This window comes from Schistocerca nitens, chromosome 2 (assembly GCF_023898315.1).
Source record: "Schistocerca nitens isolate TAMUIC-IGC-003100 chromosome 2, iqSchNite1.1, whole genome shotgun sequence".
In the NCBI taxonomy this organism is placed as follows: domain Eukaryota; kingdom Metazoa; phylum Arthropoda; class Insecta; order Orthoptera; family Acrididae; genus Schistocerca; species Schistocerca nitens.
The window spans coordinates 640043097-640068477 of record NC_064615.1 but is presented as its reverse complement, the minus strand read 5'-3'; the positions used below and the strand labels follow the sequence as shown (position 1 = coordinate 640068477).

At 36.3% G+C, this 25381-nt stretch overlaps 2 protein-coding genes across 3 annotated transcripts in view; one reads left to right on the top strand and one right to left on the bottom strand.

Annotated features, from left to right (window-relative positions):
• Window positions 1–968: 968 nt before the first annotated feature.
• LOC126235220 (uncharacterized) lies at window positions 969–1613 on the top strand. The gene has a single exon (XM_049943951.1). It carries the CDS (start codon window positions 969–971, stop codon window positions 1611–1613), a length of 645 nt encoding a protein of 214 aa, XP_049799908.1.
• Window positions 1614–2458: 845 nt separating this feature from the next.
• The window catches only part of LOC126234535 (von Willebrand factor C and EGF domain-containing protein-like), a 138820-nt gene continuing 115897 nt past the window's right edge, over window positions 2459–25381 (bottom strand). The window contains exons 9-10 of one of the 2 annotated variants that reach the window (XM_049943231.1): window positions 19616–19716; window positions 2459–3081 (exon numbers count right to left, since the gene is read on the bottom strand). In XM_049943231.1, the coding sequence (XP_049799188.1) occupies window positions 19700–19716 (17 nt within the window). In that variant the 3' untranslated portion in view covers window positions 2459–3081; window positions 19616–19699. The remainder of the gene's footprint in view (window positions 3082–19615; window positions 19717–25381) is intronic. The other variant, XM_049943232.1, reaches the window with a different exon arrangement.

Genomic DNA, 25381 nt, shown 5'->3' with positions numbered 1-25381 from the left:
CAGGGCCTTGTTTCGACTCAGGTCTTTCAGTGCTGTGTCAAACTCTTCACGCAGTATCATATCTCCCATTTCATCTTCATCTACATCCTCTTCCATTTCCATAATATTGTCCTGAAGTACATCGCCCTTGTATAGACCCTCTATATACTCCTTCCACCTTTGTGCTTTCCCTTCTTTGCTTAGAACTGGGTTTCCATCTGAGCTCTTGATATTTATGCAAGTGGTTCTCCTTTCTCCAAAGGTCTCTCTAATTTTCCTGTAGGCAGTATCTATCTTACCCCTAGTGAGGTAAGCCTCTACATCCTTACATTTGTCCTCCAGCCATCCCTGCTTAGCCATTTTGCACTTCCTGTCGATCTAATTTTTGAGACATTTGTATTTCTTTTTGCCTGCTTCATTTACTGCATTTTTGTATTTTCTCCTTTCGTCAATTAAATTCAATATTTCTTCTGTTACCCAAGGGTTTCTACTAGCCATCATCTTTTTACCTATTTGATCCTCTGCTGCCTTCACTATGTCATCCGTCAAAGCTACCCATTCTTCTTCTACTGTATTTCTTTCCCCCATTCCTGTCAATTGTTCCCTTAAGCTCTCCCTGAAACTCTGTACAACCTCTGGTTCTTTCAGTTTATCCAGGTCCCATCGCTTTAAATTCCCACCTTTTTGCAGTTTCTTCAGTTTTAATCTACAGTTCATAACCAATAGATTGTGGTCAGAGTCCACATCTACCCCTGGAAATGTCTTACAATTTAAAACCTGGTTCCTAAATCTCTGTCTTACCATTATATAATCTATCTGATACCTACTAGTATCTCCAGGGTTCTTACATGTATACAACCTTCTTTCACGATTCTTAAACCAAGTGTTAGCTATGATTAAGTTATGCTCTGCGCAAAATTCTACCAGGTGGCTTCCTCTTTCATTTCTTAGCCCCTTTATGAGCGATGCATTGTGCGGTATTGAGAGAAATGAATTTCAAATATGTCCTGCATGGGCACCATAGCATGCTAATAGACAGGGATGACATTTTATGGAGGCAGCATTATCTTCGAACCATTAAATGGTTGAGAGGTAAAGGCAGACCCATTTACTATTTGGACGAGACGTGGGTGAACGCAGGACATACCCGAAGTTATGTCTGGGTGGATGAAACTATAAATTCCTCAAAACAAGCGTTTCTGTCCGGATTATCCACCGGAAGCAAGGGCCCATCAGGTAAAGGGAAACGTCTGATTATCGTACACATTGGCAGCAAAACAGGGTTCGTTGAAGGATGTTTGTGGACTTTTGAATCCAAGAATCATGAGAAGATGTGCACCAAAACCTTCGAGAAGTGGTTTCAAGATGTTCTTCCTCGGCTTCAGGAAAATGCAGTTATTGTTCTTGATAACACGCCGTACCATTCTCGGAGAAAAGAAAAATTTCCCAATGCGAATTCCAATAAGCACGAAATATCAGAGTGGCTAAAATCTAAAAACATCGATTTCGAAAACGGTATGATGAAGAAAGAACTTTTAGATATAGTTAAAACTCACAGAACAGGGCACAACGAATACGCAATAGATGAAATGGCGAAGAATGCAGGGAAAACTGTTCTCAGTATTCCTCCGTAGCACTGTGAATTAAACGTCATCGAGTTAGTGAGGGCCAGAATTATGTTTGGTCATTGCGGACGTCGCAAGACATCCTGTTCAAGTTCGGCGGTTGATCGTTCCACTCAGTTTTTTATTACAGAGGCCAACCGGCTCTCTTACCGAACACGCTGAGCTACCATGCCGGCTATTTCTGCCAGCACCTCGTCTCCTACCTTCCAGACTTACAGAAGCTCTCGTGAACCCTTGCAGAACTAGCACTCCTGAAAGAAAGTATATTGCGGAGACATGGCTTAGCCACAGCCTAGGGGATGTTTCCAGAATGAGATTTTCACTCTGCAAAGGTCCCGAGTTCGAGTCTCGGTCCGGCACACAGTTTTAATCTGCCAGGAAGTTTCAAAACAGTTCAAGTTCGACAGAGTGAACCTTTTTTCGTCCTTTATCATTATTATTACTGGTATTGTTATTAAAATTAACAATTAATTGTGTTTGAATGGAGCGTTTAGTTAGCAACCTGAATGAAAATAAATCTGCTTCGACAGAATGAACTCAGTTTAACATCATTGTTAAATTTATTTCGTACATTGTCGCCCAGGTTTCTCACGGTCTGCTGTGACAGCTCAGCAGCCAGCCGAACGCCGCCAGCTGCAAAGCGTGCGCCAAGGATTTTCCACACCCCTACGTATCACGTGAACCCCGAATGCTTTCTCTGCAAACGAGTGTAGTCACTCACGTGACACTGTTTATGTTTCGTCCCAGCTCTCGGTGAATAGACTGTAGTTCATATCACTGCTGGTATGACTTAAATGCTCATAAAAACTTCACTTTTCACTTGTATAATTTATTCATGTCTTTTCATACTGAAATATAATACAGCTATTTTTTTTAGCAAATCAGGTAAACAGTATGTACCACATCTACTCATTAATATTTATGGTAATAAATGTGGCTGTTTCCTGTAACTGCACGTACACAACAATACAAAAATCTCTATAACAATGCAATCATGGAATAACTTTTGCATGTAAGTTAAAATTCATATTGTAATTTCTTCTTTTCTTGCTTCTAGGTGAATACAAACTATTAAATGTTGAAATCATTAAACAATATGAAAACTATACTCTATAAACAAGAAATTTTGTCAAATCAGGACTTTTTCCTGAATAAAGGTGTCTAGTTTGGACTCAGAGGAAATTAATTTCCTTTATTAAATAATAATGATAAAGTATGTGGCTAAAAAATTACTTTTAATGCTTTTACAAACAGTGTAATAATTAGAAGTCTCCTTGAATACATATCTTATTAACTGAATGAAAATCACCTTTCACTTATTAATAGTTTAGATTGTACTGAAGTTACCAAAAACCACAGCAGTCTGAAATATCCAGCTGTCTAGCAGCATATTCAACAGTCTAGATAGCAGTTTTGGAGCACAGTAAGGCTGATTGTCCTTCCCCACACGGCACCAGTGAACACACCATACACTCTCCTAGACACAAGTAGAAACAATAAAAATCAGTGTTGACTGCACAGGAATATGAAAAATGTTTCACAGTTTCTGCAAAACTGAGTCTTTTGGTTGAATGCCACACTACAGATGATAGCTTCTTCCCTGACATTTACACAATTTTCAGATTTGGCAATGCTTTGTGTATATGGGACAAATGACAGTAACAGCTTAAACTAAGCTACCTTTAACTGGCTGAATAAGATGTTTCACAGTTTGGAAACAGTGATACCACCTGTAGTGTGACTGTCTAAAATTATGGAACTGAAATTCTCTTGAATATTTCATTATTATTGTTATGGTCTCGTTTATTTACAGCACACAGCTCATGTGGTAAGAAATAGTAATTTATGAGCAACATCAGAAGCTAATTGATGGTGTTCCATATCCTGGATGAGTAACCTAACCACAAGGAAACAAAGTGGCTGATTAAATAATAACACCACACAATGACGAATGGAGGAGAAAGCCGTTATGGTATCAATAAAATGAAGGCTACTCATCTGAACAACAAAATAATCAATGTCTTTGAATTTATGGCTGAAAATAAGGGGTTTTTCTGTCTGGAGTAACAGTTTGACTCGTATGGAATTCTAGTTAAAATGTATGCAGTAATTTATAAGAGTTATAGTTGAAGCAAGTGACAAATTTTGTGTAACATGTAAACATAAACACATTTTTAAAAATTTTTTTTACCCATAATTTAATTGCTCCAAGTAACAAAATACTTCCAGTGAATAAAAGCATCTTTAAGTTTGTATGAAGTCTTCATATATATCAACTGTCCTGAGTCAGTCTCATGGATGGATAATGGTAGCACCTATTCAATATGGCGATAAACCAAAAATGAGCACATTAACATCCAGTAAAAGATTAAGACTGAACAAACATAGTGACAGCATGTCATTACCATTAGCTCCAACAGTTTTAAAGCAAGCACCAGCAGAAGTATCCCGACAAAAAATGCTAAAAGCATCAGAAACAATCACAGCAACAACAACAACAAAAGCAGCAACAGCAGCTACATCAACAGCAGAGCCACCTCTGGTACCAGCAGCGGCAACAGAATCAATGGTAGCTGGACCAACTCCACCAAAAGTAGTAAAAACATCAAGAACAGTTACACTAACAAGAACAAAAGCAGTAATAGCTCCATCAACTACAGAGCCAGCCCTAATACCAGCAGGAAAATCAACAGCAAAACCAACAGAACCATCATTAGCAACAGCAGAACCATCCACAATAGCAGCAGAATCAACTCCAGCATTAGCAGAACCAGTACTGTCAACTAAAAAACTTCAGACAGCAGACAGAAGCCAGTGCCTCCATCCCATGTAAATGATTTTTTAGTGGAAACCAGAAATAGGAGGAAGCCCACAAGAGAAACAGAGATATGACCTTATTTAAGTCGGTAAAGCAGAGAAATATACAACAAGGTATTTACAACTTTAAAATAATCCACCAGAATGTACAGGTCTTGAGCAAGAAATATGAACAATTAGATGTGTTTGTAAATGAAACTATGCCTGATGTGCTTGGTATTAGTGAACACTGGCTATCTGATGCCAAATTAGAACTTTTTAAACCTCTAAACATGGTACTAGCTAATAAGTTTTGCAGATCTACTATCAGAGGTAGGGGTGTGTCAATGTATGTAAAAAGCACATTTGACTTTAATTCTGTAAATGTAAGTAAATATTCACTAGAAGGAACAATTGAATTATGTGCAGCACGTATAAAGGTACGAAATGATGACATTTATGTTGTATGTTTATATAGACCGCCAGGTGGGAACTTTGAAGTTTTCTTAACAAAGTTTTGTGACATGATAGAGAATGTTTTTATATCACACCTGAAAAGTTAGTAATTATAGGAGACTTCAACATAAATGTATTAGCAGATAAGTTACACACTAGACAATTCAAGAATACTCTGCTTGAATATAATTTAAGATACCTGATAAACACTGCAACCAGGGAGACTGAAACATGCCAGTCTGCAATAGATAACATAATCACTGGTATTCGTCTTTACGATCTTACATCTTCTGTTATTATAAGTGCTTTGTCAGACCACCATGCAGTAGAACTAAGTGTGCATGTGAAAAAGGTTCCTACGCACAGTTACTATAGATATATTAGGATGAATACAGAAGAAAATATAACTCATTTGAATAATATGCTAAGGAACGTGGATTGGAACAGTGTTCTAACGACACTTCATAGTTACAGCAAATTCTCAAGTGAACTATTCTACATTCTCAATCATGCCTGCCCATTAGTAAAAAATAGAATTCAGTCACATGCTGTAACCCTAAACTGGATATCAAGTTCAGTCACTGAGGCTAGAGAAAAACTAAGATGGTATGAGTATGCTATGTTAAGTGACTTGAGCAATAAAAAATTAAAAGAAGAGTTCAAAAAGTATCAGAAATACTATGTACACCTCCTAATTTTGGAAAAACAAACATTTTGAAAGTGTCATTCAGAGCTCAAATAATACCTCCAAAACATCATGGTCACTGGTAAATAGAGAAACAGGTAAATCTGAGAAACATACAACTGAAAATCACTTGCTGATAAACGGCACAATAGAAACTGATCAGAATAAGACAGCAGATCTATTTAACAATAACTTTGCTTCTGTTGGCTGCAGCATAAACAATCAGCTTAAAAATCATAAATACAAATTCAGAGGAACACCAGGGTCAGGAAGTATATTTTTGATGCCAACAAGTAAAGAAGAAATAATTAAAAAAGTGAGTAGCTTAAAGAATTCCCATGCAGTAGGATATGATGGCCTTAGTCTGGACACACTTAAGAAATGTATACATAAAATTGCATCACCTTCATTAATAGTTATCAGCTCTCATATGGAAGATGGTCATTTCCAGATGAGTTGAAAATTGCTCGAGTTGTGCCTATTTTTAAAAAAGGAAACAGGAATCTAGTAGAAAACTTTTGACCCATTTCTGTTCTTCCAATAATAACCAAAATCTTTGAGAAAGTAATATACATAAGAATCGGGAACTTCCTGGTATGTAAAAAAGTGATTTCTAAGGGGCAGTATGGGTTTGTCAAGGGGCTGTCCACCATTACAGCAGCATCCAACTTAATCGAAGGTGTCACTCAAGCAATAGATAATAAAGAACATGTATGTGGCATCTTTCTGGACTTACAAAAAGCATTTGACTGTTGATACGACCGTATTGCTGGACAAACTGTGGAACTATGGCATTCGAGGCACAGCCCATAATCTGATGAAGTCCTACTTGACAAATATGAAGCAGTTTGTGTCTATTAGCACTACAGAAGAAGCATACAAATCAAACACCACTGACATAAATTTTGGTATTCCACAGGGGTCAATATTAGGACCACTTATTTTTATTATTTATGTTAATGATATTCAGTCCATAACAAACCATGCAACAGCTATCTTATATGCAGATGATGCCATGTTAATATGCTGCAATCCAAGCTATTCGCAGCTTGCAGTGGAATCCAATACTGCAGCAGGCTTAATTCTGCAGTATTTTAACGAAAACAAACTAAAATTAAACACAAGTAAATCTGTCTATACTGAATTTGACCTTGGGAGGCAAAAAACGCATGAAAACCAAATCTTAATGTGGGAAGAATACATTAAAAAACAATACTCGACCACATTTCTTGGCCTGACACTTGATGCGGAGTTAAACTGGTCTGATCATGTGAATGATATTTGCAAAAAGCTAAGTACTACCATATATGTACTAAGAAAACTGACACCTTTTGTAACATCACCACTCTGAGGCAAATATATTTTGCACTATTTGAATCCCATCTAAGCTATCGGATAGAGGTATGGGGATCCAGTAGTAAAGGTAATATGAAAAGTGTACTTATCTTACAAAAGAAGGTACTTAGAATTATGGGAAAGAAATGTGCCAGGGAGTCCTGCAGAAATTTGTTTAAAGAATTTAAAATACTAACTGTTCATAACCTGTATGTGCTGAAGATAATCATTATGGCAGTAAACAGTAACAGAGCACTTAATAAAGAAATACACGATCACAACACTAGAGGTAGAGAGAGACCCCACATCATCTCTCATAGAACAACACTATGACAAAAGTCCTCACTATGCAGGCATAAAACTACTGAATTGTTTTGATCCTAATATCTCCAAATTGCCCATTACAAAACTAAAAACAAAATTAAAATTATTGCTCCTAAACAATCCTGTATATTCAATAGATGAGTTTCTAGATTTAGTAAATTCATATGATGGAAGACCATCTATCTAAAAATGTATGTAACCTCAGATCTTAGACTGTGTCACAAACTGTAAATATTTGAATGTCAGATATGACTACTATGTTTAATTGTAGATTCCTTAATCTAAGTACGGCAACAACAATTTTTTGTGTGTAGTCCATATATGTAACTCTGTTCTCTCAACTAAATTTAGAAAAAGTTGTGTGGATAAAAGTGCCAGCCAATAATATGTAACCCTTGTAAGTAAGGCTCTGACTTATCCAGAAGACTCGAACAAAAAAAAAAAAAAAAAAAAAAAAAAAAAAAAAAAAAAAAAAAAAAAAACCTCTCTTTTGTAATCAGTTGATGTTGGATCAAAACAAACAAACAAACAAACATTCCATCCTAGATTATTCATGGCAAGGCAGAGGCAGAGGGAGGAGGGAGAGGGGGGGGGGAGAGGGGGAGAGAGAGAGAGAGAGAGAGAGAGAGAGAGAGAGAGAGAGAGAGAGAGTAAAAATTTAACTTCCTTCGAAAATTATGCCTATGTATCCTCATAACCAGTGAGTATGTGTGTGTCCAATCAGGTCGTGATAAACCAAACAAGCCAAAAATCTGCAGATAAATATAAATGGAAGTTGGTGACATATAGTAAATGAAAAAACTGCAGCTATCCAAGGAAATGAAAACAAATTTTTAATAATTGGTGACTCACTATTGAGAAATATCATTGTCACCAAATGCAAAATCAATGTGTGACCTGGAATTAGAATGAAACAACTAGACAAGCATTTTAAAATGATGGTAAACTCAAAACAAGTGTGTACATGACTTGATCCTGAACCCAATCAGAATTACAAGTCATTTTTGTACATGCTGGAGAAAATTTGTTAAGGATCAGTAGCGAAGAAGAATTTACAAATGAAACAATGAACATAGTTCGTGCGGCAAGAAGCGTCTATGAGGGATCGACGCTCATACTCAGCGGAATTGTAAAAAGATCAGTGAGTAACAAATGTATCCCAAAAATAAACTGTGCTTTCAAAGAGCAGGATATCATCTGGGGGATATCTTCATAGATCCAAACAAATTTCTGCGTGAAAACTGCCTAAGAAAGGATGGCATAAATTTAAACAGACTGGGATCTGTAATTCTCAGTGGAATGTTTACAAATGTATGTAAAATAATTAGAAATAAGAGAAATTAATATGACATGAGGGAGAGGGAAAGACTAGGAGACCTGACAATTAACAGAAACAATGAAACAGAACATGGAAAAAAGCAAAAAAAAGAACCACGGCACTCAAATATAAAATAATCCACCAGAACATTCATAAAAAAAAGGTAACCCAATTAGAAATTATACTAAATGAAGAACCCCAGATATTCCAGCTCTAACAAAACGTGGACTAAAGCAGCATGAAATTTTAGATCTTATCACAGGTTATAATCTAATGGCTTGCTCATGCAGAAAGAATAGTTATAGTGGGCAAGCTGGAATACTAACCCATAATAAGATAAACAGAAACACTATAAATAGTCTTCATTTATTATACAATGTAATACTGGAATACTGTTGTTGTAACAGGCCAAAAAATAGATTTAACTAGTTCCTCACTGTGCAGCATACACATCTGCAGATTGCCAAATGAGTGGATAAACATTTTCATTGAAAACACTGGAGAATCTTTAACAGAATGTACAGAAATTTATCACAAATCTATCTGACTTTCAGTACAAAAATTAAGTAATTGAAACAGCTCTCTCAGACCATGATGCAATTATAATATGCTTAATTCACGTAACTACGAAAGAAGAGACACAAAAAATGGGGAAAATGAACCCTTAATGAGCAAAACTTAACAGCCCTTAGGCTTACATTTCCTGAAGATTGATGGGAAATACTACAACAAGATTCTTCATTAGATCATAATATGAATCATTTTATAAACTCCATTTCCTGCTACCACAATATAACATGTCCACGAGAAAAGACCAATAACAAAAGTACCAATAAAAACAAAAAGTGGATAACAAAAGGTATTTTTGTCTTCAGGAACTAGATAAAATCGTTGCATGTGCCAAAGTACTGCAAGCAGCCAGACAGACAGATGAAAAAACTTCCATAAGAAGTGCTGATAATAGGAGCAAGGCTTGTTGGTTTATTAAAATTTAAATTGTATTCAAACTCACAGGAACATAACAAAACCTAGTTTATGATCAGCATAAAAAGTAAAGCAGAACTGATCATTTTGCTACAGAACCTACAGCAATGTTTTCAGTGACAGAAGAAGAACCAATATAGGTAATGAAAATACCCAAAAAAACAAATATAATCATGTGAATTGATGGACTATTATCTACAGATATTAAATAGTGTATGCAGGAACTCAAGAAACCTATTACACAACTAACTAAGATGTTATTCCTGGGAGGCATTTTTTCCTAATTGCTTGAAGACAGCATTGATCAAATTGGTGCATGAAAAAGGGCAATGAATATTAACCTGAAAGTTAGACTTTTGGCTCTTCTGCCCATTATATCAAAAGTATTTGAATGAGCTTATGCAGAGAGAACTCATTGCATTTCTGGTAAAATATGAATTAATCAACAAGAACCAGTGTGGCTTCCAGAAAGACAACTGCACCATAGAAGCAGTCTTAAGTGTCATATTCAACTTGGAATCTAAAAGTAAATGTCTAGGAGTATTTATGGCTCTAACAAAGGCATTTGATTGTATAGGCCACAAAATTATAAGATATATTAGGAGTGTATCGTGTACAAAGGAATGCAGGAGGCTGTATATCCCATCATACCCGACAGACAGAAGACAAATACAGAAATCACAAAAACAACAGGAGAAGAAAATATGATTTGAAGTTAGAACTTTACACTTCTCTGTGCCATAGGTATCAATTCTTGGCTCATTACTGTTCATTTGATATGTAAATCACATCCAAAACGTAATTAATTATGGCAAAATAGTCACTTAAGCAGGTGACAACTCTACTGTTCATAATTAAAGACACAGAAAACCTATAAATAAAAGCCAACTTAGAAGTAAGTAATGCCATGCAAAGGTTTACTGAATTAAATTTGTGTAACAGCATTACTAAAACACTGTCTAAATGTTAAATTTTAAAAAATCTTCACATTGAAGACAACATTTTCATAAATGAGTACTTAGTAAAACATTCCAAATACACTACATTCCTTGGAGTAACAACCAATGAAAGAAAATAAGACTAGAGCCTACTCTAGAAAGAACTAACCAGGCAAGAAATATACCTCTCATAGAACTGAAAAATTCTTTAACCCTCCTATATCATAATGTACAGGTCTTAACCAGTAAGCTGCAAATATATGAGCTAGAGGTCCTTTTGAATGGTTCATTGAAGGAGATTTGTATCTTGTGTGTAACTGAACACTGTCTCCAAGAAAAACAAAAATGTGCAGTTGGGATTTCAAACTTCCAGCTGATCAGCAGCTTTTGCAGTGAAACATACAGAGGGAGTTGAACATACATATATGTAAGAACAGGTATTAAATCAAAGAAAATTGTTGTTGTTGTTGTTGTTGTGGTCTTCAGTCCTGAGACTGGTTTGATGCAGCTCTCCATGCTACTCTATCCTGTGCAAGTTTCTTCATCTCCCAGTACCTACTGCAGCCTACATCCTTCTGAATCTGCTTAGTGTATTCATCTCTTGGTCTCCCTCTACAATTTTTACCCTCCATGCTGCCCTCCAATACTAAATTGGTGATCCTTTGATGTCTCAGAACATGTCCTACCAACTGATCCCTTCTCCTAGTCAAGTTGTGCCACAAGCTCCTTTTCTCCCCAATTCTATTCAATACCTCCTCATTAGTTATGTGATCTACCCATCTAATCTTCAGCATTCTTCTGTAGCACCACATTTCAAAAGCTCCTATTCTCTTCTTGTCCAAACTATTTATCATCCACGTTTCACTTCCATACATGGCTACACTACATACAAATACTTTCAGAAACGACTTCCTGACATTTAAATCTATACTCGATGTTAACAAATTTTTCTTCTTCGGTAACACTTTCTTTGCCATTGCCAGTCTACATTTGATATCCTCTCTACTTTGACCATCATCAGTTATTTTGCTCCCAAAATAGCAAAACTGCTTTACTACTTTAAGTGTCTCATTTCCTAATCTAATTCCCTTAGCATCACCCGACTTAATTCGACTAGATTCCATTATCCTCGTTTTGCTTTTGTTGATGTTCATTTTATACCCTCCTTTCAAGACACTGCCCATTCTGTTCAACTGCTCTTCCAAGTCATTTGCTGTATCTGACAATTACAATGTCATCGGTGAACCTCAAAGTTTTTGTTTCTTCTCCATGGATTTTAATACCTACTCTGAACTTTTCTTTTGTTTCCTTCATTGCTTGCTCAATATACAGACTGAATAACATTGGGGATAGGCTACAAGCCTGTCTCACTCCCTTCCCAACCAGTGCTTCCCTTTCATACCCCTCGACTCATAACTGCCATCTGGTTTCTGTACAAATTGTGAATAGCATTTCGCTCCCTGTATTTTACCCCTGCTACCTTCAGAATTTGAAAGAGTATTCCAATCAACATTGTCAAAACTTTCTCTAAGTCTACAAATGGTAGAAACGTAGGTTTTCCTTTCCTTAATCTATCTTCTAAGATAAGTCGTAGGGTCAGTATTTCCTCACGTGTTCCAACATTTCTACGGTATCCAAACTGATCTACCCCAAGGTTGGCTTCTATCAGTTTTTCCATTCGTCTGTAAAGAATTCGCGTTAGTATTTTGCAGCTGTGACTTATTAAACTGATAGTTCAGTAATTTTCATGTCTGTCAACACCTGCTTTCTTTGGGATTGGAAGTATTATATTCTTCTTGAAGCCTGAGGGTATTTCGCCTGTCTCATATATCTTGCTCATCAGATGGTAGAGTTTTGTCATGACTGGCTCTCCCACGGCCATCAGTAGTTCTAATGGAATGTTGTCTACTCCCGGGGCCTTGTTTCGACTCAGATCTTTCAGTGCTGTGTCAAACTCTTCACGCAGTATCATATCTCCCATTTCATCTTCATCTACATCCTCTTCCATTTCCATAATATTGTCCTGAAGTACATCGCCATTGTATAGACCCTCTATATACTCCTTTCACCTTTGTTATATACTCCGTCCACCTTTGTGCTTTCCCTTCTTTGCTTAGAACTGGGTTTCCATCTGAGCTCTTGATATTTATGCAAGTGGTTCTCCTTTCTCCAAAGGTCTCTCTAATTTTCCTGTAGGCAGTATCTATCTTACCCCTAGTGAGGTAAGCCTCTACATCCTTACATTTGTCCTCCAGCCATCCCTGCTTAGCCATTTTGCACTTCCTGTCGATCTCATTTTTGAGACATTTGTATTCCTTTTTGCGTGCTTCATTTACTGCATTTTTGTATTTTCTCCTTTCGTCAATTAAATTCAATATTTCTTCTGTTACCCAAGGGTTTCTACTAGCCCTCATCTTTTTACCTATTTGATCCTCTGCTGCCTTCACTATGTCATCCGTCAAAGCTACCCATTCTTCTTCTACTGTATTTCTTTCTCCCATTCCTGTCAATTGTTCCCTTAAGCTCTCCCTGAAACTCTGTACAACCTCTGGTTCTTTCAGTTTATCCAGGTCCCATCGCTTTAAATTCCCACCTTTTTGCAGTTTCTTCAGTTTTAATCTACAGTTCATAACCAATAGATTGTGGTCAGAGTCCACATCTGCCCCTGGAAATGTCTTACAATTTAAAACCTGGTTCCTAAATCTCTGTCTTACCATTATATAATCTATCTGATACCTACTAGTATCTCCAGGGTTCTTACATGTATACAACCTTCTTTCACGATTCGTAAACCAAGTGTTAGCTATGATTAAGTTATGCTCTGCGCAAAATTCTACCAGGTGGCTTCCTCTTTCATGTCTTAGCCCCAATCCGTATTCACCTACTATGTTTCCTTCTCTCCCTTTTCATACTCTTGAATTCCAGTCACCCATGACTATTAAATTTTCGTCTCCCTTCACTACTTGAATAATTTCTTTTATCTCATCATACATTTCATCAATTTCTTTCTTCATCTGCAGAGCTAGTTGGCATATAAACTTGTACTACTGTAGTAGGTGTGGGCTTTGTGTCTATCTTTGCTACAATAATGCGTTCACTATGCTGTTTGTAGTAGCTTACCCACATTCCTATTTTCCTATTCATTATTAAACCTACTCCTGCATTACCCCTATTGGATTTTGTATTTATAACCCTGTATTCACCTGACCAAAAGTCTTGTTCCTCCTGCCACCGAACTTCGCTAATTCCCACTATATCTAACTTTAACCTATCCATTTCCCTGTTTAAATTTTCTAACCTACTTGCTCGATTGAGGGATCTGACATTCCAGGCTCCGATCTGTAGAACGCCAGTTATCTTTCTCCTGATAACGACGTCCTCCTGAGTAGTCCCCTCCCGGAGATCCGAATGGGGGACTATTTTACCTCCGGAATATTTTACCCAAGAGGACGCCATCATCATTTAATCACACAGTAAAGCTGCATGCCCTCGGGAAAAATTACGGCTGTAGTTTCCCCTTGCTTTCATCTGTTCGCAGTACCAGAACAGCAAGGCCATTTTGGTTTGTGTTGCAAGGCCAGATCAGTCAATCATCCAGACTGTTGCCCCTGCAACTACTGAAAAGGCTGCTGCCCCTCTTCAGGAACCACACGTTTGTCTAGCCTCTCAACAGATACCCCTCTGTTGTGGTTGCACCTACGGTACGGCTATCTGTATCACTGAGGCACGCAAGCCTCCCCACCAACAGCAAGGTCAATGGTTCATGGGGGGCAAAGACAATTATGTTTCAAAATGTCTGCAGTATTGAAAAAGATTTTTAATATTGTTTATGTGAACTACCGGATAGTGTAATTATAATTGCATGTATATATAGGTCCCCATCTGGCAGTTTTGAACTTTTCTCTGAAAATTTGGAAAATCTTTTAAACTCTCTAAATAGTCAGTCAAAATAGATAATTGTGTTTGGGGAAGGAACTGGTTAATCTACTAAAAATATACAAAGTGGACATGTGTGTAGACATTGCCACCAGATACGGCAGCAAAAGTGAAAGTACGGGTCTTTAATGTTAGAAAATGTAAATTGGGACATGGAAAGCAATAGTTCCATACATATAAAATTCAACAAGTTCTTGTCAAGTTATAAATACTGCTGTGACATTACAATCCCTCTGAAGAGAATGAAAATAAACAAAAAGTCAAATTCATGGATAACAAGTTAAATCAACAAGTCATCAAAGTCTTTGAATGCTATGTAAGTGTACAAAGCAAAATACTATCTTGAAACCATATGTAAAGTGTTACAGGAAAAAGCACAGGGAAGCTATAGTTGCTGCAAAAAAAAAAAAAAAAAAAAAAAACCACAATGATTCGTATATAAGAAAGGGTAACAACAGAATGAAATCTATGTGGAAAGTTATTAATAATCATACAGGCAAACATGAAAATGCAAGTAATAAAATCACCATAAAACACAAATGAAATTGTTGTTGATCCATTTATAATAGCTAATATATTTAATGGTCATTATATTAATGTAGAACAAAACCTGATCACCACTAAATATAATCCAAAGATGACTGTAATAACTCCAATAAATGAAAGGACAATGTACCTACATCCTGTAACACCTAAAGTAGTACAAACGGCTATCAGCAAACTAAAGAGTAAAATGAGCTGCAGATTTGATGGTATCCCTGACAAAATTATTATATATAGTACTGATAATGTCTCTAAACTTAGGCAGTTAACAGTAACAACAGTTTATAAAAGTGGTGACTGGTTCGACATTAAAAATTTCAGACCACTATCATTGTTATCTGTATTTTCGAAAATAATCGAAATAATAATGTATGACAGATTGCTACACTTCCTAAACAAAAATAAAATTCTTGTAAATGCACAGAATGGTTTCAGAAAAGGCAAATCTACACAAACGGCTCTCTTCAGTTTCCTAGAACTTTTTTACAAAGGTATTGAGGACAAACAACTGACCTGTGGATTGTGTTTGGACCTTTCCAAAGTGTTTGATCTTATAATCTACTACTGTTAAAGCTGTATAATTATGGTGTCTGTGGTATTTCCTACAAGTGGTTCAAGTCATATTTAACTTATAGGAAACAACGAGTTCAAATTTCTCAGAATGAAAATGTGTACCATTCTGAATATAAGAGTTAATTATGGGGTGCCCCAGGGCTCAGTATTGGGACCACTGTTGCTATCTATTTTTATTAACGACCTACCACAACAGTTTTCAACAGCTGATACCATATTATTTGCTGATGATACCACCTTCATTATAAAAGAGAAGAATGATTATTAGATGCAGCAGAAAAACTGAAAAGAGCAGCAGTGGCAGAAAATGGTTTAAAGGTAACTGTGTAGTCGACAATGACAAGAGAACTGTATGGATGAACTTCAACAATATAAGGAACAAAAATAGGACCAATGTAAAATTCACATTATTGAATAGCCAAATTCAACAAAATAATCACATAAAATTTTTAGGACTATGGGGTAGATGAGCATCTAAGATGGAAAAACATGTAGAAATGGTTAACAAAAAATTAAGCAACTACTGTTAGATATTAAGGATTCTTAAAGACTGCTGCAGTACCGAAACAGTATTAAGTGCTTATTACACATACATGCATAGTCTACTGAAATATGGGATACTGTTCTGGGGAAATGCTTGTTTTTCAAAGCCGTTTAAGCTCCAAAAGAAAGCAAGCTTAATAAGTACTGCTGCTTACAGAGCACCATGCGAAGGTATCTTTAAGGAATTAAAAATCATGACCTTACCATCATATCTATATTTGAAAGCATCTGCTTCATTAAAAACCATCAAGTTTCAGCTTTGAACAGTGAGATCAACTATTATCAGACAAGGAACAGGGATGACTGTCAGAGATGTGCACAGAAAAATCAATATATCAGGACAGTGCTGTTTACAAACCAAAAATTCTGTACAGTGCACTGATAGATAGCATAAAAAATACCAAATATTAATACATAAAAAAAACTAAAAAATCTACTAACAAACAACAGCTTCTACAGCATTAATGAATACCTGAAATTTTGCTCAAATCTGTAGGTTTATTTATTTATTCCATGTGATCTGATGGTACACAGTGTGTTGCAGATGTCGGAAAATATCATTTAACATTGTTAACATATATTAACGTAGGCCTATAGTATCCTAATGTATTATATTGCTCAATGTTTTCAATTTAACACAAACAGCAGGATTACTGTTCTAAGTATTCATTTACAGAGTAAAAACAGTGACACAACAAATATGACTTATGGCTTTGATAAATTTTATGTTGTCTTCGATAGACTTAATACTAGTGGGAAGATTGTTGAACAGTTGGAGGCCCATGTGAAAAACTCCCTTTTTACACAGTTGAATGTTTGTACGTATAACATGCAGGTTTGCGTTTTTCCTGGTGTTGTGTTCATGTATTTCATTATTTTTTACGACTCTGGGGTCAGTTGGCACTATGTGTTTTCTGAAAAATTTTAGAGTCTCAAGAATGTAGAGGCAAGGCAGTGTAAGGATTTCCAACTTTCTGAAGATGGGTTTGCAGGAGTCTCTGGGTTTGCTCCCAGTAATAATCCTCATTGCTCTCTTCTGGATTCTGAATGTGCTCAGAGCAGTTGAAGAATTTCCCCAGAATATTACACCATATTTTAGGTGGGCTTATATGTAAGCGTAGTATGCACTGGTTAATGTTTTCCGGCTAGCACATGTTTTCAGTACACTCAATGCGTAACAACAGCCAGTAAACCCTGGCATTTACCTTTCCTGTATGTGTATTCCACTTCAGGTTATCTTGAACCCACAGACCTAGGAATTTGAAAACAGTGTCGGTATCTATTGACTGGTTATTTATAGTGACAAATGGCTGAGAGGAATTTGCATTTTGTGTTGTGTGGAAGTTCATGGAAGCTGTCTTTTTGGTGTTGATAGTTAATCTGTTGATTTTTGCCCTGTTGCTGAGTTGATCAGTAGCCAAGTTCACGGCTTTCTGCACAGCCTCTGTATTCTCCCCTTTCAGGATTACAGTTGTGTCATCGGCAAATATTACTGTTTTGTGTGCATCAACATTCAGGCTCAAGTCATTAATATACAGGAGGAAAAGTAGGGGTCCCAGTACTGAGCCCTGTGGAACACCTTGCTTTACAGTTTTATTACTTGATAATATTTCGGTTATTGAGTTGCTTTGTCTATTAGTATATTTCATGCTGACTCTCTGCATCCGATTGGTTAGGAATGTAGCAATACAGTTGTTTGCAGTTCCTCTGATACCGTAGTGTTCTAATTTTTCCAGTAATATTTTGTGGTCAACAGTGTCAAAAGCCTTTGACAGATGCAGAAATATGCCTGTTATGGGTTGTTTTCTATCTAACAGTTCTAAAAGCGTATTTATGCAATCATATACTGCAGTTTCAGTAGATTTGTTGCTTCTGAACCCATGTTGAGCTAAACTTAGTAAATCTTTTTTTCAATGAAGTCCATCATTTTTTTGGACATTATTTTTTCAAAAGCTTTAGAAAAGCAGGATGAGATTGAGATAGGCCTGTAGTTATTCATATCTTTATTATCACCTTTTTTGAAGACAGGAATTACTCTAGAAAGTTTCAGAGCTTCAGGGAAGATACCTGCCTGGAAAGAACAGTCACAGAGGTGAGTTAATGGTTCAGCAATTGTGTGTTCACAATTTTTGATTACAGCTGCTGGGATACCATCAATTCCAGCTGAATATGAATTTTTTAACTCTCTGAGGGCTTTTGCATCATTTTCAGTGACTTTGGTAATGAAAATTGACTCTGCACATGTGTGATATTTTTGGTTTGCTGGTTGGTAATTTGTGTTAGGATTATTTTGGACCAGTTTTTCAGCTATGCTTGTAAAGAAATTGTTGAAAGAGTTCACCACAACTTCGGGATTAGATATAGATTCATTGTTGAGTTTGATTTCTATGTTCGTGTGTGAAGCTTTCATTTCCCCTCTTTCCCTTTTTATGATATTCCACATTGCTTTTACTTTATTGCTGGATTTGTCAATGTACTCATCATTCTGCATCCTTTTTGCTTGTCTTATCACTCTTCTTAGGATACATGTGTAGTTTTTACAGTATTCTTTTAGTTGGGGGGAGTCACTACTTTGTTTACATAACATGTGGAGTATTCTTTTATGTTTGCAAGAGATTTTTATAGCTGGTGTAATCCAACTCTTGTTTCTATTATTATTATTTATTCTTACTGGTTTTTGCGGAAAGGCCTCTTTAAAGTGGTGGATCATTTTGTCAAGAAATATGTTGAATTTCATGTTGACATCATTGGCTGTGTACATCTCTGTCCACTTTTCTTTACTAAGGAGGGCATTTAGCTTGTTCAAGTTCTCTTGGGTGAAAAACCTTCGTAAAGTTTTAGGTGGGACTGGGTTTGAGGTATCTTTGCTAACATCGACCTTTAGAATGACAGCTTGGTGGTCGCTGAATCCTGCATTGTATACTTCTAGATTTGGGTTAAGTTTATTTGTATTTGCAAAAATTTGATCTAGAGCTGTCTTGGATGTGGGTGTTATTCTAGTGGGCTCGTTTACAAGGCCATGCAGATTATAAGTTTTTGCAGTGTTAATCAATGTTTCCCTGTTTCTGTTGTGGGTGAGAAAGTCTATATTAAAGTCACCACATATAATCACATCATGTTTCCTCTGACTTATTTTGGATAGAAACAAGTCCATTTTTAACAGAAAATCATTAATAATACTGGAGGGGGGACGGTAAATTGTAGCTACAATTAGATTTAGATCTGTAAGCTTTATGGCTGCACATTCAAAGATCTTATCTGTTCCTATTTCCTTTAGGGTAGGAAATGGGCTATATTCAATGTGTTGTTTGATGAAAATGGGAACCCCACCATGTCCATCATTTGATCTGGAGTAGTGTTCACACAATTTGAAGTTGTGTAGTGAGATTAGCTTAACCACATCAGTGTAGAGCCAGTGCTCTGCTAGGCATACTACTGAGATATCACTGAGTTCACTGGTCAGCAAAATGCTTAAGTCATCAGTTTTGTTGCTCAAGGATTGGACATTGTGATAATAGATTTTCAGGTCTGAGTGGGGTTTACTCAGGGGGCACGAAGTCATATTTACTGTGTCACTGACCTTTAGTTTAAATTGTGCTGTATTCCAGGTATGTTGACTTCTGAGCAGTTGTGCTGGTTCTGTTGGTCGTCCTTGGCAGCCATCTCATCTTTCAGGTGGGCCTGAAAAGTATCTACATGCACTTCACACTGTTGAGGCATCACATTGACGTTTTGGAGGGATGTCTCGATAATGTTCACCATCACATTATTGATCCTTTCAGGTTCCTGACCTTTTTGAGGGGTCAGAGGGTTTGTGTTTCATCTCTGTGACTTCGTGACCCATTTGTCTAGTGTAGTTTGCACAGTATGGCGACTATTACTCTTTTTATTTCCCATCTTGTTTGTCTTTATCCAATTGCTTATTAGCGTCTGTTTATGGTTTCTGACTTTTGGTTTCTTAGTGTCCCCCATAGTTGTCAGGAAGGCCAGTCTATTGCAGATAATCTCCTTGCCACATTTGTTTAGGTGTAAGCCAAGTGTTGTGAAGTGGTTTCTGGCTGGTCTCTCTATTTCAAAGTTCACAGCAATTCTTTTTTGTACGCATGTTTAGCTAAATTCAGAGCCTGTATCAGGTGGAAGTTTGCAGTATTAATTTTACTATTTAAATTTTGAACATCATATCTCTTGGGTATAGGATGGATAATGATATTCATTTTGTGACTTAGAGCGAGTATTGGTTCCAGTGGTTCTACCACATGCTTCAACATTAGATCAAGAGGTTCGTCTATGTCGTTAGAACCCCCTATTACAATCAAAGTACCACGTGTACCGAAGCTTCTTGTAAAATTTTCTGCATTTTTTATCACTTCTTTTAGTGGGGCGCCAGGTTTTACTACGCTTTTTACCTGGTATGAGGGACGTAGTTTGTCTTGCAGTATTTGAGCACAGTCTCTTCCATGACTGTCGCTTAATATTAGTACTTTTATTTTTTCTGAGCTTCATAATTCTCTAAACAAATATTCATAATTAACAACCATTCCTAGATAACAAAATTATAAACAGCCGACCAGTTGCAATGGATAAAGAAATTCTTTACTTAGGTTTCGACAAATATAAATTTGTCTTCTTCAGAAGGTAACCTAAGGGCAATGAACATCATAGCTTACAGTAGAAAAGTATGAAGCTTATAAGCCAATAATAAATTTTAAGACAAATTAGAGAACTCTTGCATTACAGAAGTATGATAACGCCGACTGGTACTTACAATTTTACATTAGTGAAGACTAATGTACCATCGCCGTTTTTACAATTGTCGGCATAGATCCATGTGTCAAAAATAAAATATAGCCCTAGAATTAGGGTTTGCCACGATAATATAAAATGGCTCATGGATCTTTCAGAGCTTACAATCGGCGAGCCTAGTTACTCTGAAAACAGGGCAGGTGGTGCTCGTGCTGAGAACCATGTGCCAATTGGCGTACAAAGACAATGTGTAAATTATCAGTGTTAATAACGTCCTTCAGTAAAGTAAAACAAAAAAAGGAAGGAAATTAACACTCCCATTATAACAGTACGGGAGCATTGGTACAAAAAATGTAGTTATACATCAAAAAAGGCAGGTGGCGCTTACGCTGAGAAACTTTGCCCAGTGGCATATACAGCCAAAATATATATAAAAAATTACATTACTATATTAGTGAAGCCCACAAACGGTACACATGTCAGAAATTTAAAATTGACAATAATGGCTCTTGTCAAGAAAGAATTACCAACACTTGTGCACAATCCTGTTAATACACATTCACAGGAAAAACAAGATTTTAGAGCCAGGCAAATCACATAAGGGCCGATGTAGTAGCAAACTTACATCATGACAAAACCACCATTACATAAAATGTAGTGAGCTTAAAGCACTGAAGGTGCATCATAGCTTCCTGAGGAAATAAAACACTAATGTTACCAGCATTAATGTTATACTGTAAACAGTACAGGTTTAAAGCCTTAGAAAAATTGTCTACAAGCAAGGGTCAACGGGTCGTTCAGTATATTACCGTTCTTGAGCTCAAGATGGTTGAAAATTTGTAACTCTTCCCACAGATCTAATTTACGCCCTTTGTCTTCTCTGTGTAGGTTAACAGTGTCTTCTAAATTTTTTGGCATATGACTGGCTATCAGATGGTGTTCAGAAAAAGTAGAATTGTGTATGTTCGCTCCTATTTTACCTAATAGGTGTTCTCTATATCTTGTTTTCACATCTCTGCCTGTTTGACCAATATAATATGAAGGACAGTTGTTGCAAAGTGCCTTCTGTTAAAAAGAAATTGGTACATTTAGTCATTTCTGACAGCACAGTAAATTTGTACAAGAAAAGAGATGATCTTAACAGTGAAGCTTACTGTATACACCTATTTTTAACAAAAGCCTTTAAAGATCTATTTAATTTCCAAATTGACCACCTGTGGAATAGTATTAATGAATGGCTTTTTAATCGCAAAGAAGAAATTTTGGGCCAGACATGAAAGAAAGTTTTTTAAGTTTAGTAATAGGGCCACAAGTAAAAATGTTAATATAGCAGACAATAGTGTCAAACATCAGTTTTATGGAAGAATACTGAATAAAACTAATATTACTTTTACGCAGGCTCAAAATGACTTGTTATGTAAAGGCCTTAAATATAATTTGCCTTCTCAACTCCATAAAGATCCAGTTATCTGTAATCTTATTGCAGATCTTAAAATCGGTTTGGAATCCCTTAAATTAGAGAAATGCGAGCAAGTCAAATGTGCCTAGGAATGTAATAACATAATAGACAGAAATTAAACTACATTCTAATGTTCAGCCGGGTGAATATAGAATAGTAAAAAACATTAATCGTAAACTGAGAGAACACGATGCCTTAGTCACTAAGAGTGACAGAGGGAACACTGCTGTTGTGGCTTATAAAAATGAATATACTGAAAAGACGGTAAAGTTTTTTGAGGACAATGACATCGCTGAGGTTACCATAGATCCAATCGCGGAATTGCAAAAAGAAATCTGGTGTACTTTAGCTAGTTCTGTCAGCTTGTTCAATAACTTCCAAAAGAAACCGCTTATAAATATGAACCCGAAACCACCCGTGCTCAGAAATCAGTTTAAACTGCACAAACAAAAACACCCGATTCGCCCTGTAGTGAATGGAATAGGTAGCCCACATCACACACTCGCTAGGCGCCTCCATTTTAAAATTAAAGATGCTTTCATATTTGAAAATAATTTTTCAGTGAAAAATAGCAAGGAATTGATCAACAATATTCAAACTGTAAGATGTACACCTGACACTAGACTGGTTTCCTTTGACATCGTCAGTCTTTATACAAACGTCCTTATCGATGTAACGATAGCCCTTGTAAAAAAGAATCTACTAAAACATAAAAAAACTAAATGAAATTCAGGTTGCAGTACTGATTAGTTTGCTTAAAGTCATTTTGAAATACAATTTCTTCACGTTCAATGGGAAAATTTATATACAACCAGATGGTTTAGCAATGGGTAGTCCCCTCGCTGGTATTTTGGAAGATGTTTTCATCAACGCTCGGGAAATAACGTTCTTCAATTAAAGTTGAGAATTACACCACAAAACCCGTTATTATGCATGTTACGTTGATGACATTATCATTGCTTTTGACAGTACTGTTCATGAGTTAGAGCTTCTCTTCAATACTTTCAATGGTTTACATGAAAAAACATCCTTCACAAAAGAACTTCAGAATGAAAAAGGTGAACTTAACTTTCTTGATTTAACAATTTCTATACAGAATAGTTCCTTCAATTTCAACATTTTCCATCAGGAAACGTATTCAGATAATGTCATCCCTGCAGATTCAACTCATTCAAAAGCTCATGAACTGGCGTTTTTTCATTCTGCCATTCACCGTATGGTAACTACTCCTTTATCACCTGCCGATCAACAAAAAGAATTTGTCATCAAAGCGATTGTGGTTAATAATGGGTACAATCACAAAATGATTGATTACATGTTCAGTAAGAAAACTTCCCAAAACTGTTCGACATTGAGCAACAACCTCCCCACTGATAGCAAAGGAGCTAAAAAAATTATTTCTATTTCTTTCTTGGGCAATATATCATATAGGATAAAACGTCTTCTAAAGAAAAAATGTAACTAATGTCTCCTCCTCTACAGATAACAGTTTAAAGAGAAATCTTGTACATTCAGTAGAGATCGCCAGCGATTGGTTTTCCAATTCAGGGGTCTACAAACTAACCTGTAGCAACTGTCCTTCACATTATATTGGTCAAACAGGCAGAGATGTGAAAACAAGATATAAAGAACACCTATTAGGTAAAATAGGAGCGAATATACACAATTCTACTTTTTCTGAACATCATCTGATAGCCAGTCATACGCCAAAAAATTTAGAAGACACTGTTAACCTACACAGAGAAGAAAAAGGGCGTAAATTAGATCTGTGGGAAGAGTTACAAATTTTCAACCATCTTGAGCTCAAGAACGGTAATATACTGAACGACCCGTTGACCCTTGCTTGTAGACAATTTTTCTAAGGCTTTAAACCTGTACTGTTTACGGTATAACATTAATGCTGGTAACATTAGTGTTTTATTTCCTCAGGAAGCTATGATGCACCTTCAGTGCTTTAAGCTCACTACACTTTATGTAATGGTGGTTTTGTCATGATATAAGTTTGCTACTACATCGGCCCTTATGTGATTTGCCTGGCTCTAAAATCTTGTTTTTCCTGTGAATGTGTATTAACAGGATTGTGCACAAGTGTTGGTAATTCTTTCTTGACAAGAGCCATTATTGTCAATTTTAAATTTCTGACATGTGTACCATTTGTGGGCTTCACTAATATAGTAATGTAATTTTTTATATATTTTGGCAGTATATGCCACTGGGCATAAGTTTCTCAGCGTAAGCGCCACCTGCCTTTTTTTATAATGTAATTTTTTATATATTTTGGCTGTATATGCCACTGGGCATAAGTTTCTCAGCGTAAGTGCCACCTGCCTTTTTTGATGTATAACTACATTTTTTGTACCAATGCTCCCGTACTGTTATAATGGGAGTGTTAATTTCCTTCCTTTTTTTGTGTTACTTTACTGAAGGACGTTATTAACACTGATAATTTACACATTGTCTTTGTACGCCAATTGGCACATGGTTCTCAGCACGAGCACCACCTGCCCTGTTTTCAGAGTAACTAGGCTCGCCGATTGTAAGCTCTGAAAGATCCATGAGCCATTTTATATTAATGTGGCTAACCCTAATTCTAGGGCTATATTTTATTTTTGACACATGGATCAATGCCGACAATTGTAAAAACGGCGATGGTACATTAGTCTTCACTAATGTAAAATTGTAAGTACCAGTCGTCGTTATCATACTTCTGTAATGCAAGAGTTCTCTAATTTGTCTTAAAATTTATTATTGGCTTATAAGCTTCATACTTTTCTACTGTAAGCTATGATGTTCATTGCCCTTAGGTTACCTTCTGAAGAAGACAAATTTATATTTGTCGAAACCTAGGTAAAGAATTTCTTTATCCATTGCAACTGGTCGGGGGTTTATAATTTTGTTACGTGAAACCATTGCTGTTGTGCAGCTATGTTTAAAATACTGAAATTCCTAGATAAAACAAAACTTCTTTCATCAATGTATGTATCCAATTATGCACCTAGCTTTTGTGCCATATGTTACTATGCCTAGTTAAGTAAAGTACTGGTATTTAATAGTTTTAGTAAATTCAACCAAGGTGTTCCACTAGCTTTTATCCTATCTGTATGCATGTATATAATTTAATAACCTAATTAAGCAGAATAATTT

Bases quoted from the DNA above. Each gene is read 5' to 3' on its own strand.
- LOC126235220 (XM_049943951.1), top strand. From the start codon at position 969: ATGAATTTCAAATATGTCCTGCATGGGCACCATAGCATGCTAATAGAC.